The 13,672-nt window shown below is 38.4% G+C and overlaps 1 protein-coding gene across 4 annotated transcripts in view; it reads right to left on the bottom strand.

Annotated features, from left to right (window-relative positions):
- Nucleotides 1-13,672, bottom strand: part of HSDL2 (hydroxysteroid dehydrogenase like 2) — a 61,786-nt gene that overhangs the window by 32,417 nt on the left and 15,697 nt on the right. For 3 of the 4 annotated variants that reach the window (XR_003129959.3, XM_025432783.3, XM_025432784.3), the window contains 3 exons: nt 12,688-12,802; nt 4,929-5,032; nt 4,114-4,212 (listed from right to left, as the gene is read on the bottom strand). Coding sequence is in view for 3 of the 4 variants with exons in the window: in XM_025432783.3 (XP_025288568.1) it covers nt 4,114-4,212; nt 4,929-5,032; nt 12,688-12,802 (318 nt within the window). In the remaining variant the exon portion in view is untranslated. The remainder of the gene's footprint in view (nt 1-4,113; nt 4,213-4,928; nt 5,033-12,687; nt 12,803-13,672) is intronic. The other variant, XM_049091914.1, reaches the window with a different exon arrangement.

Below are 13,672 nucleotides of genomic sequence, written 5' to 3'. Positions count from 1 at the left end.
GATTTGGTTATAAAATCAATAGTTTAATTACAAATGTTGTTAAGTTATGTGAGGGAGATATACAGACTATTAAATCCAGGGGTCAGTCCCCATCTTATAAGAACTATCAGCAGCAGGGCAGCCAGGGTGGCTCAGTGGTTTGGCACCACCTTCAGCCCAGGGCCTGATCCTGGAGACCCAGGACTGAGTTCCACGTCGGGCTCCCTGCATGGAGCCTGCTTCTCCCTCTGCCTGTGTCTCTGCCTCTCTCTCTCTCTGTCTCTCATGAATAAATAAATAAAATCTTTAAAAAAAAAAAAAACACAAAAACCCTGCAATCTATCCTTCCAGTACCTGGGACTCCCAATTCCCCTTACTTTGTTCCATTTTTTTCTATTAGATTACCACTGTCTACATACTTTACTATTATGTTAACCATCTATTGTATCTCTCCCAATTAAACTCTAAGTTCCAAAAGGATACAGCTTGTCTGTTTTGTTCTCTGATGTATATTAAACAACTAGAACAGAGCTTGGCACATAATAGGTGTCCAATAATTATCTGTTGTATGAATAAAATCTAAAATTCTTAAGAGTCAGACTAGGCTGTTTCTAACTTTGTTAACCCAGGATCCCAAAGACCCAAAGGTTAGGGGAGTAGAGCTGAGGAGGGAAAGACTAAGTGCAGATGACGGTAACCACTCTAAATAGTAAACTTTCATTCATGTTAGTACCCCTTAATATCTTATACTCAGGTAAACAATAAATTACCCTTGGAAGCATAATGAATAAATAGTGCAGAGAACTGTGCCTGGCATATAAAGATGTTTGGAAGATGAATGAATAGAAACAGTAAGTAACATAACAGAGGTACAAAAAAATGGGAAAATATTGTTAGGACTTTGTATCTGGGAGACCTCCCTTTCTAACTGCCTGCCTGAGTCTCACTACCGACAACAGCAAAGTGCAGTGGGAGGAGGAGGAGGCTGAGAAGGGAGAGAAGCAAAGTAAGTTGAAGAAGAACAGCACAGTAAAGCGTGAGCTTTTTAAAGTTTTTAACTGTGATCCATAATCAGTAATTCTTTTTACCAATATTACTAAGAGTACATAATATCTACATAAACACTCACAAATAAATATATGTTCATTTGTATATGAAACAATACTATCAGCAATGCCCCCTAATATTTTCTATCTTATTCCATTAGAAATAAAACAACAAAATTCTGGCTGCTACCTTCTAACTCAATTTCACAATCCACAAAATTGATTTCATGACTCGCCAATGAGTCTTGACGTGTACTTTGGAAAACAGCATAGAAGCCCTTTTCCACTTTCACCTTTTGCCCCACTGCAAAGATTATCACTCCAGAAAATCTTTAAAGAACTGTGTCTACCATGGAAACATAAAGGAAATGAAAAAGCGATAAAACATGGTTCTAATTCCACAGTGGGCCAGGGAAGAAAGAAATCTCAAATAGCCGAAGAAAACAATTTTTAAAAATTTATTCTTGGAGAGGGATCCCTGGGTGGCGCAGCGGTTTGGCGCCTGCCTTTGGCCCAGGGCGCTATCCTGGGGACCCGGGATCGAATCCCACATCGGGCTCCCGGTGCATGGAGCCTGCTTCTCCCTCTGCCTGTGTCTCTGCCTCTCTCTCTCTCTGTGACTATCATGAATAAATAAATAAAATCTTTAAAAAAAAAAAAAATTTATTCTTGGAGGGGATCCCTGGGTGGCTCAATAGTTAAGCGCCTGCCTTCGGCCCAGGGCGTGATTCTGGAGTCCCAGGATTAAGTCCCACATCGGGCTCCCTGTATGGAGCCTGCTTCTTCCTCTGCCTGTCTCTCTTATTTATTCTCTCATGAATAAATAAAATCTTTAAAAAAAAAATTGATTATTGGAGCCCTTAGAAGAAAAGTGGGGACTACAGAGGTGGTTGCAACAGCTATATTCTCCTAAAAGTTACATTAGAAACACGCCCCCATGCTCCATACATTCTCACCCACAGCCCCTCATTTCCCTGCCATCAATACTACAGGTCATTGGCCCTTTAACTTCTGCTTGAAGCTGACGAAACCCCTTCACCCCACAGACAGCAGATGGGAATAAGATAAAAAGAAATCCCTCAAATGTCCCTAAAGTAGAACTCTGGGTTAGTTTCACACTGTTATATGTCACAACTCAGTTCAAGAGTACTCCTAATACTATAAAATGCTGGATTAAATGGGTTTCATGGCCAACTCTTACCAACCTAGTCATCTATTTGTTGAAAAGGCTAAAAAAGTATCCACAATGCCTTGCACAATGTCTGCCACCTGGTAACTGTCCAATAAATATCTGTTGAGCAACAAATGAATAAACAATATTCCAGAAGGAAAAATAGGAATAAACAACATAAACATCCTTAGACAATAAAGAAACATGTTAAAAGACACAAGGGGGAAGAGATCTGGAAAACCAGAATGTTGGAAATTCTATAAATGACCTGATTTTTCAAGAAATCAGTGGCAAGGAAAAAAAATTAAAAGTGTAACTACTATAAGTGAAAAAACATACCAAACAGACGTACTGTGTTAAACTTGTTTATATCCTGATTTGAATAACCAACTGCAGAAAAAATATCTGATCACATGGATGGAGCTGGAGAATATAATGCTAAGTGAAATAAGTCAGTCAAATAAAGACAAATACCATATCATTTCACTCAAGTGGAATTAAAGAAAACAAATGAGTAAAACATGGGGAAAAAAGAGACAAACCAAGAAACACTCTTTAAAAAAAAAAAAAGATTTTTTAAAAAATTTTATTTATTTACTCATAAAAGATGCAGAGAGAGGCAGAGACATAGGCAGAGAGAGAAGCAGGCTCCGTGCACAGAGCCCCATGTAGGACTTGATCCAGGCATTCCAGGATCACGCCCTGAGCTGAAGGCAGACGCCCAACCGCTGAGCCACCCAGGCATCCCAATTTTATTTATTTATTTGACAGAACACAAGAGAGAGGGAGAGGGAGAAGCAGACTCCCCACTGAGCAGGGAGCTCGATGTGGAGCTTGGTCCCAGGACCTTGGGCTCATGACCTGAGCCCAAGGCAGATGCTTAACCATCTGAGGCACCCAAGTGCCCAAGAAACAGACTTTCAGGTATACAGAACAAACTGATTGTTAATAAAGGGGGATCTGGGTGATGGGATGGGTGAAAAGTGAAGCAGATTAAGAGTACACGAATCTAATTTTTAAAAAGATTTTATTTATTTATTTGAGAGTGACAGAGATAGTGACAGGGAGCACAAGTGGGGGAGAAGGGGGAGAAGAGGGAGAAGCTGGCTCCCTGCTCAGAGGGACTTGGGACTTGATCCCAGGACTCCAGGATCATGACCTGAGCAGAAGGCAGATGCTTTGCCAACTGAGCCACACAGGTGCCCCAAGAGAACACTTATTTTGATGAGCACTGAGTACTGTAGAAAACTATTTAGTTACTATACTGAACACCTGAAACTAATGTAATAAATGTTAACTATATTGGAAATAAAATAAAAAAACTTAATTTAAAATAAAACAGATAGGTAAGTATAGTAGTTGTCTATAACTTTAATATCCAAAAGCACTTCTATACCCTAGCCACCAACAGAAAATATAATTTTTAAAAAAACATACCATCTAGAATTGTGGTTGCCCCAAGATGAGACTTTTAAAATTATTAGAATACTTTTCCTTCCCCTATTTTCTTATGCCCTTCAGAATTCAATTGCTTCCATATTTCACCCACCTCCAACTTCTAAGTTTTAAAAACAGAGTTTCGGGGGCACCTGGGTGGTACAGTCAGTTGAGTGTCTAGTTCTTGATTTTGCCCAGGTCATGATCTCAGGGTTGTGAGATTTAGCCCCAAGTCAGGCTCCCTGCTGGGCAAGGAGCCTGCTTAAGATTCTCTCTTCCTCTCCTCCTGCCCCCGTCTCCCCACCACACTCATGCAGGCATTCATGCTGGCTTATGTGCATGCCCCCACAAGCTCGTTCTCTCAAAAAAGTTTAACCTATTAAAACTTGTTTAACTTATTTCCCCTCTATCCAAGATGTACCTCAAAAGTGTCAAGGGCAATAAACGAGAATCCAGTAACTGAATTTTTTAAGTACATACCTGTTTTAGGCCATAATGCATTGACTGCAATTTCACCCTTAAATTCTTCTGCCATCCCAAGCACACACATAGACATACCATACTTAGCAATGGTATAAGCTGAAAGAAACCACAAAGAATAGTACTTAATTAAGAAACTAAAAAAAAAAAAAAAAAAAAAAACCAAACAAACTAATTTGGGAGTATCGATAACCACTTTCTATGGCTATACTGCTAGAAAAATAAGAACAAAAAGTTGAAAATTTGTTTAACCTAGTCAATCAAAACAGGACTTCTGGTTTTGCCCTGTGGCTTTCTATTCCAATTACCTGTCCAAATTTTAGTGAATTATGTACAAAGGAGGAATATCTGATGTAACTATTTCAAAGGAGGCACCTTTATATAAATCTTGCAATTTAATGCATACTCACCTCAAATCATTAGTTTGTGGTGAAAGAAAAAGTACTTCATAGTTTCTAACCAATTTCATTGGAGAATAAGTTAAATACAATAAAACACACCCATTGGGACTTGAGGGAGCTTTCTGGAATGATGGAAATCCGTAACTTGATTTGGGTATTGGTTATACAGGTATATTCATTTGTCAAAACTTACCAAACTTAACCATTAATATCGGTGCATACTATTGAATGTAAGTTATGACCTCAATATTTTAAATTATAGGTAAAAGATTAAGAATCTAGTTTCCAATGTGCTGATTCTGCATAGAAAATTTAATGTTGAATGCTATGTAAAAATGGGATTACATTATAGATACACTGATTTAACACAAAACAAATTAACCAAACAAATCATCCCCTCAACATACCACCTACCACAGTGCTGTTTGAACCACATTGGATTTAAGTTCAGTGGTGGGCTGAGATTCAGGATATGAGCAATTTTACTCTTTTTCAAATAAGGAATGCATGCTTTAGATCTAAAAGCAAAAGAAAACACATCAAGTTAATAGCTTTCTAACAACTTCCCCACTTCAAAATTATATTCTATTTTTATTTTCAAAGATTTTATTTGAGAGAGAGTGTGCATGAGTGGAAGGGCAGAGGGAGAGGGAGAATCTCAAGTAGACTCCCTGCTGAGCACAGAGCCTGATGCAGGGGCTCCATCTCAGGACTCCAAGATCATGAGCAGAGCCAAAACCAGAAGTCAGATGCTTAACCAACTGAGCGACCCAGGTGCCCCTAAAATTATGTTTTAAAGTACTTCTACAAAGCAACTAAACGTGGTCAGGAATCTGTAGGGTACTTTTGTGTTTACTTTTCTAGAATGAAGGTAGGAAAAGCAATAATTTTCATTCTTCGAAATTCTGCTTAATGGCCTGACAAAATGATCTGATGAATAAAAATACTCAAATCCTTGGCATATTAGCCTTAAATCCAACTGAGGTTACTTTCAACTACATCTTTCCAATTCTCCTCCCAAGAGACCAATACGTGCGTGCATGTGCACTATAATTTTCAGTGAGTTAATGTCCCTGCCAACAGCATGGGCAGTACTATGGGTTCAAATCCTCTTTCTTCCCCTTCATTGGGTGATCTTAGGCAACATCTATTCTATTCTAATTCTGTTTTCTCATCAGTAAATGTTGGTAATACCTGCTACCATGTAGGACTGACCAAAGGATTAAAATGAGATGATAAACAGGAAATATTTAAAAGAGTGCATATGTTAAACATGAAATAAACAACTACTATTATTAGTATTACATATGCTGGCTTATCTCATCTTAGTAGGTGTGGTTGGTATTCCTACTATGATGGGACTGTAATTTAATAACACAACTCCTAATACATTCCCAAATTTAATTTGTACCAATATGCAATACAGTATGCCTTCGGGCATACTGCATATAAAAACTTAGCTTTTGGGGTCCCTGGGTGGCGCAGTGGTTTGGCGCCCGCCTTCGGCCCAGGGCGTGATCCTGGAGACCGGGGATCAAGTCCCACATCGGGCTCTCAGCATGGAGCCTGCCTCTCCCTCTGCCTTGTCTCTGCCTCTCTCTCTCTCTCTCTCTGGCTCTCATAAATAAATAAATAAAAATAAAATCTTAAAAAAAAAAAAAAGAAAATCTTAAAAAAAACTTAGCTTTTATGTTTAAGAAACTGTTCAAAATAGCAGGCAATTAATTTTTTTTAAAACTCAGGTTCAATATTTTTAATTAATTAATTAATTAATTTTTTAAAAGATTTTATTTATTTATGATAGAGAGAGAGAGAGAGAGACAGAGACAGAGACAGAGACACAGGAGGAGGGAGAAGCAGGCTCCATGCCGGGAGCCCGACGTGGGACTCGATCCCGGGACTCCAGGATCACGCCCTGGGCCAAAGGCAGGTGCCAAACCACTGAGCCACCCAGGGATCCCCTATTTTTAATTTATTAATGATTAAACTACACTGTGTTATTAAACTAGAGCATATTGTACCTTAAAAATTGTATAGCTTTAAAGTATTTGAAGTAGAAAGAGAAAAAAAGGAAAAAAATACTAGCTTTTAGTTTTATTTCACATTCAATTATTTCTAGGACTTTTTTTTTTTTTTTTTTTTTAATTCATGATAGGCACACAGTGAGAGAGAGAGAGGCAGAGATACAGGCAGAGGGAGAAGCAAGCTCCATGCACCGGGAGCCTGACGTGGGACTCGATCCCGGGTCTCCAGGATCGCGCCCTGGGCCAAAGGCAGGCACTAAACCGCTGCGCCACCCAGGGATCCCCTATTTCTAGGACTTTGAACTAGTTGATTCTTCTCCTGTCAGTTTTTTTATTAACTAATGTACAACATTCTTACTACCATCTGCAAGGTCTTTTCAGGTCTAGAAACCAAATACAATCAACATCACTAAAGGGTTTTATATATATTGTTTTTTCTTTCCAAAAGTGTTTCACTTTCATGGGGTGAGCTGGGGAGAGGCAAACATTATTACAGCTGACATTCATTAAAACAATGAAGCTGCACCTCAAAATTTCAACAGGAAAAATCAAATCTATTCCAGGCAAAAAGACCATGACTACATTTTACATCCAAGGAAAAAGCTCATTTCATTTACATTATAAACATGGGCTTCTTCTTTGATCTATCTGACAAAACCTTCCTACCTGCACTCTGCCTGCCTGACCCTCAGCATTACTAATCCTAAGTCAGCTGCATTTTTAATAGCATCATGGCCAATTTTACATTTTAAAGACCATTAGCACCACACTTAAATACTAATAGTTTCAGCTAAATAGTTAAACTTACTGAAAATTTACTGTGGGCTAGGCACTGCACTTATTTCTATTACATAATTATTTTACTTAATTAGAGTTACAAGCTCAAATGCCTATGGGACATTTGAGTAAATGAATAAAGTGAGCTGGGTACAGGAAAAAAAAACTGTTCAGAAATACAATTAAAGTTTATTACTGAATTTCTGTTAAGTATTTAACACGATACAAACACATATAACACTAGAGGTTCTGTATTTAATTAAAACTTAAAAACACAAACTAAGGGTTTGCCTTCTACCTCATCTCTGCCTTCCAACCCTGTTTCTCTAAACCTGTGACACAAGTCACAGGGCCCCGGGTGCCAGGAATCAGGAAATAGCTCTAGATCCTTGCTGAAACCTCCCAAAAGGTCAGTTCTTTGGGCCTTTCCCCCATGCTCTCCCTGACGGTACTCCTCAAGCTTGCCTGAGAAAACAATCTATGCTTCCCTCCATGAATATATGGGTATCACCAAATAAAAACAAAATGTTTATCAATTTTCTTTTATTTTTAAAGGTATGTATGTATTTACTTATTTATTTATTTCAGAGACAGCATGAGCAGAGCCCAAGGGCAGACGCCCCTCAATTTACTCTTTAATACCTTAGAACTTTCACATAGAAACCAAAAACTGGCCACTTTTTCTTTGATCCAAAGGTCAACAGCAGGTCTTTCTTTTGGCATTGCAATATGCCTTTAACTGGGAAAAATATTTAGTTCCGGGGTAACTGGCTGTGTCAGTTGGTAGAGCATGTGACTCTTGATCTCAGGGTCATGAGTTCAAGCCCCATGTTGGGTGTGAGCCTACTTTAAAAACAACAACAGGGGGCAGCCCTTATGGCTCAGTGGTTTAGCGCCGCCTTCAGCCCAGAGTGTGATCCTGGAGACCTGGGATCAAGTCCTGCATCGGGCTCCCTGTGTGGAGACTGCTTCTCCCTCTGCCTGTGTCTCTGCCTCTCTGTCTCTCTCTCTCTGCATCTCTCATGAATAAATAAATAAAATCTTAAAAAAAAAAACTCCTAAAATTAAAAAAAAAAAAACAAAACAAAACTGTTCCTAAATATAGGAACTTTCAACAATGAATAGAATTTTTGCTTTTAAAAAGAATTTTATTTTAGGGTAACTACTCCAGAGATATTTGTAGATCTGCTACTTCAATGTACTCATATTTAGTTTTTAGTACATGAATGCCCTATGGCTTATATGTTCCATCTATAATTCTCCAACTACACAAGCAGTATTCATTGAGAAAGGTACCTGAACAAGGTTAGTTCATTTGCTCATAGTCTGAAATCAGGGTTTTTTTTTTTTTTTTTGCTTTGTTTTGAACTGAACCTTCAAACCTGACAACTGCAGAAATGTAGTTTAAGCCATCAGTTTCATTCTTGGAAAACGATCATGGTACAGGAAAGGGGCCAGGTTGTTCTTGCCAAACAGGCTTTCCAAAGACAGAATTTCACAAGGAATGAGCAATGAGAATCAGACATTTGTGTTTATGTTAGTCATAATGTCAACTGAAAAAGCTAAGTCTTTGATCCAATCTTTGTATGGGAATTGAGTTGGGAATTCTCTCATGGGTGACAAAAGAGAGTTGATTTCTTTCAAATTAAAACTAAAATCTCTTCAACAATATATCATAGCCACATAATCTTATAACAGAGCAGATGATCATGTTTGTAGTCCATATCAGTAAAGCATTTAACTGTGGTTCAAACCAAAGAAATGCATTTAGTCCTTAAAATTCATAACATAGTCCATTTTTAACTTTTTATTAAGAGCAATTCCCAATGAACAATATGATGAACAAAATTATTTCTGCATCTCTGTGAAACATTTCTACATTAGTTTAGTAAGTTTAAAGCTAACACTGACCATTAGAGCTTAAAGTTAACACTGACCATTGCAATAGCGCTGTCTATAGTTATGTTACCACAATTTTGACAAATCTACATTAAACATCCTTTTTTTAAATTTTTTATTTATGGGGATCCCTGGGTGGCGCAGCGGTTTGGCGCCTGCCTTTGGCCCAGGGCGCGATCCTGGAGACCCGGGATCGAATCCCACGTCGGGCTCCCGGTGCATGGAGCCTGCTTCTCCCTCTGCCTGTGTCTCTGCCTCTCTCTCTCTCTATGTCTATCATAAATAAATAAATCTTTAAAAAAAAAAAAATAAATAAATTTTTTATTTATGATAGTCACACACAGAGAGAGAGAGAGAGAGAGAGGCAGAGACACAGGCAGAGGGAGAAGCAGGCTCCATGCACCGGGAGCCCGACGTGGGATTCGATCCCGGGTCTCCAGGATCGCGCCCTGGGCCAAAGGCAGGCGCCAAACCGCTGCGCCACCCAGGGATCCCCTACATTAAACATCCTAAGACATTTCTCAACATTTAAGAAGTCACTTCTATGCTCATGTCATGAATACTAGCCTAAAAGTGTTTTTAATCACATCAAAATTCTGCCGATACCTTAAATAAATAAAACTTGGTGAGTAGAATATTTAGATCTGTGGCTCCATCATTTAAAATCGAAATTACCTCAAATGATTTAACTTTCACAAATCATGTCCTTCTAAGCCTTAATTCAACATGCTGAGCAACAGTTAGGTTAGGTTTATATTTTTAAATGCTTGTCTAAATGAGTGTTTATATTTAATCAAAATTCTTTCACAAAGTTACCATCTGTAAAAGATTTTGAGGCCCAGACAATTTCTTCATGTAACACATGACTGCATCACAGAGCAGCACTGCTTATTTTATTTGAAAATAAACACAAATCCTATTGAAGTGTTAGTCCTTTTTCTACTTAAGTTTTTCACCACAATCTTTTCTGTATGTTTGCCATAGTTCTTAACTGTGGTTTGATTCACTGTGGTTTCCATTCAAAAACGATATATACTTTACATAACGAATTTATAAAAATATGCCCCACATCTATAAAGAAGTAAGCTCTCACTCATTTTACTTGAACATATGGCCCTCTTGGCATATGTCTCATTTTCTCACTTCAGACAGACACATGGGTATGAGAAATATTTTACTTCCCTCTTTAAGAAAAACAGAAGGACAAGCACACAAGATGAAAATGGTCTGTCCTTAGCTTCAGGTGTCTATTAATCACACTGTAACATAACAAAAGGCTAATTAATGCTAATGCCTGTAATGAGGCAGTTGATACTCTGCCACTCAGCTATAGCAGCTAACTGCTGCCACGTGGGTGTGCTGCAGCAGCCAGGTTTTCCAACATTTCAAGAAAGCCACAATTCCAGATTTTTGTGTAAATCTGATCATTTTCATATGGGCAACTAATAAAATTCTGAACTAATAAAGGAGCTAGTAAAAACACATTGTTTCACATTGTGAGGGCCCAGTTTTGCAGACCCAACAAAATAGATTTTCAGACTAACAACAAAGTTTACATTTAATCCTCATGGCCAACCCTATGACTTACTTCATCATCCCATTTTAACAAATGAGGAAACAGAATCTGCAAGAAGTTACCTGCACAAAGTCATAGATAACACATACTCAAAGGAGTCTAACTCCAAAGCCCAAGGTCCTTCAACCACCGATTCTATGTATACATGTGAAGCAAATACATAGAAGATACATACAAAGCAGACAAACAAGTTCTATGCTAATCTTTCCTTACATCCACATGAAAAAAATGACAGAACCTGAGGGTAAATAAACAGATAAAAAATGGACAAAAAAGGGGCAGCCCAGGTGGCTCAGCGGTTTAGCGCCATCTTCAGCTCAGACCGTGATCCTGGAGACCCGAAAATGGAATCCCATGCTGGGCTTCCTGCGTAGAGCCTGCTTCTCCCTCTGCCTGTGTCTCTCCCTCTCTCTCTCTGTCTCTATGAATAAATAAATAAAATCTTAAAACAAAAATTTTTTAAATGGACAAAAAAGAGTGGGCTGTCTGGAGGCATGTGGGTGGCTCAGTCAGTTAAGCATCTGTCTTTAGCTCAGGTCACAATTCTGGGGTCCTGGGATGAGCCCGGCATGGAGCTCCCTGCTCAGCGCGGAGCCTGCTTCTCCTTCTCCCTCTGCCTCTCTCCCTCTGTCTCTCATGAATAAATAAAATCTTAACAAACAAACAAACAAACAAACAAACAAACAAACAAAACAACTAGATTGTCTGATCAATCCAGAACAGATTGAGACTACATTTGGTCTCATTCTGTATTCTCTATTTCCTGATATTCCTGAAGACAGCATTAGCCTTTTGTTACATTAAAATATGATTCACAAACACTTGAAACTAACATAATACTATATGTTAACTATACAGGAATTAAAATTAAAAATAGTAAAAATGAAAAAAAAATGTGATTCATAATGAGGTTCCTGTTATTTACATAACTACAACCAGTGTTTTTCAGAGGAAGGAAAGACTACTGCTGATTTGAATAATCAGAAGAGTTGTTATGTATGTATATATTGATTCATGCAAATGTTTGAAAATGCTTGAGCTATAGGCTTTATTAAATTCATAGAGAAAAGGGACTCTGAATAAAACTATTTATTTATTTTAAGATTTTATTTATTTATTCATGAGAGATACAAAAAGACAGGCAGAGACATAGACAGAGGGAGAAGCAGGCTCCCCATGGGAAGCCTGATGTGGGACTCGATCCCAGGACCCCGGGATCACAACCTGAGCCAAATGCAGAGAGATGCTCAACCACTGATCCACCTAGGTGCCTCTGAATCAAACTACTTAAAATACCATTTACTGGGGCACCTGAGTGGCTCAGTTGGTTAAGCATCTGCCTTCAGCTTATGTCATAATCCCTGGGTCCTGGAATGGAGCCCCACAATCGGCTCCCTGCTCAGCAGGGAGTCTGCTTCTCCCTCGCTCCCAACCCCCCCTGCTGTGCACACATGCTCTCGCTCTCTAATGTATAAATTTTTTAAAAATCTTAAAAACAAAATAAAATACTATTTACTGATTTAGAGCACTTTTAGTCCTTTATAATAACTGACTAGGTTTTATTCATTCATTCATTTATTTTTAAATATTTATTTATTTGAGAGAGAGAATGCATGTATGTGTGAGAGCATGAGCTTGCGTACCCAGCAGGGAGGAGTAGAGGGAGAAGAAGTGAGAGTCTGAATCAGTCTCCATGCTGAGCACAGAGCCCATCATATGGGGCTTGATCTCATGACCCTGAGATCAGGACCTGAGCGGAAACACTTAACCGACCTTACCATCCAGGTGCTCCATAAATGACTAGGTTTTAAGCTGTATTATTATTCTGGTGCAAATCTGTTTACAACTAGTGCTCTGAGAACACACTATAAGGTTCTCCCCAACCACTCTAACTTACGTCAGATAGGTGCCTCTGGTGTTGACATTCATCATCAAATCGACTCTCTTCGTAGGTGTTTCCAATGTATTGGTCAAGCTAATAGCACTGGCATTATTCACCAAAATATCAATTCCTGTTTTCAAATAATACATTTCCTGTTAACATAATTTAAATTTTATAACAGAAGAACATTTATTCTATATAGTTGAACCCTAAGCTGGTTCGCAAATACTTCTTTTAGATAATAAGACTAACCCACCAATGCAAGACCTGATGATTTTCACTAACAAAATGGAGAAAGCCAACTACCAGAACTCCATGTGAAAATACGAGGAGGATTAATCCTTGGTAGTTTGTAGCTTCCATTTCTATTTGTTCTCTTACCTTCTGGTCTTCCCTCCTTGCCTCCAAGAACCTTAAGTTAATTGCCTTAAAACCTTCCCTCCTCCCTAGCATCTTTCCAAGGCCTTCTCTCCTTCCAAGCTTACTTCCAAGGTCTCCCTTCTCTCTAAGACCCTTATTTAAATAAAAGGGGTCCTTCCTGGCCTTGGGAACTGGGAAAAGAGAAAAGACCTAGAGTGAATTTTCAATTCTAGGCAAATCATCAAAGTTTAAGTAATTCATACACAAAATAAAATTAATCTAGAATCATTATTTATGCATATTCTGTTACAGTCTCTCTATATGTAACATATTTTGTTTAAAAGTTTGGTTACAAGTTTTGTTAAAAAATGTTAAATGAATATAGTAAAAATACAAAAGTATCTTAAACACTTCTATTTCTACATGATTCATAATTCTTTTTAAAGGGCACTTAAGGGCAGCCGGGTGGCTTAGCAGTTTAGCGCCGCCTTCAGCCCAGGGCATGATCCTGGAGACCTGGAATGGAGTCCACATCAGGCTCCCTGCATGGAGCTTGCTTCTCCCTCTGCCTGTATCTCTGCCCCTCTCTCTCTCTGTCTCTAATAAATAAAATATTTAAAATAAATAAATAAATAAATAG

This window comes from Canis lupus, chromosome 11 (genome assembly GCF_003254725.2).
Source record: "Canis lupus dingo isolate Sandy chromosome 11, ASM325472v2, whole genome shotgun sequence".
Classification (NCBI taxonomy): domain Eukaryota; kingdom Metazoa; phylum Chordata; class Mammalia; order Carnivora; family Canidae; genus Canis; species Canis lupus.
The sequence above is the reverse complement of the archived record's forward strand: the minus strand, read 5'-3'. Positions and strand labels throughout refer to the sequence as shown.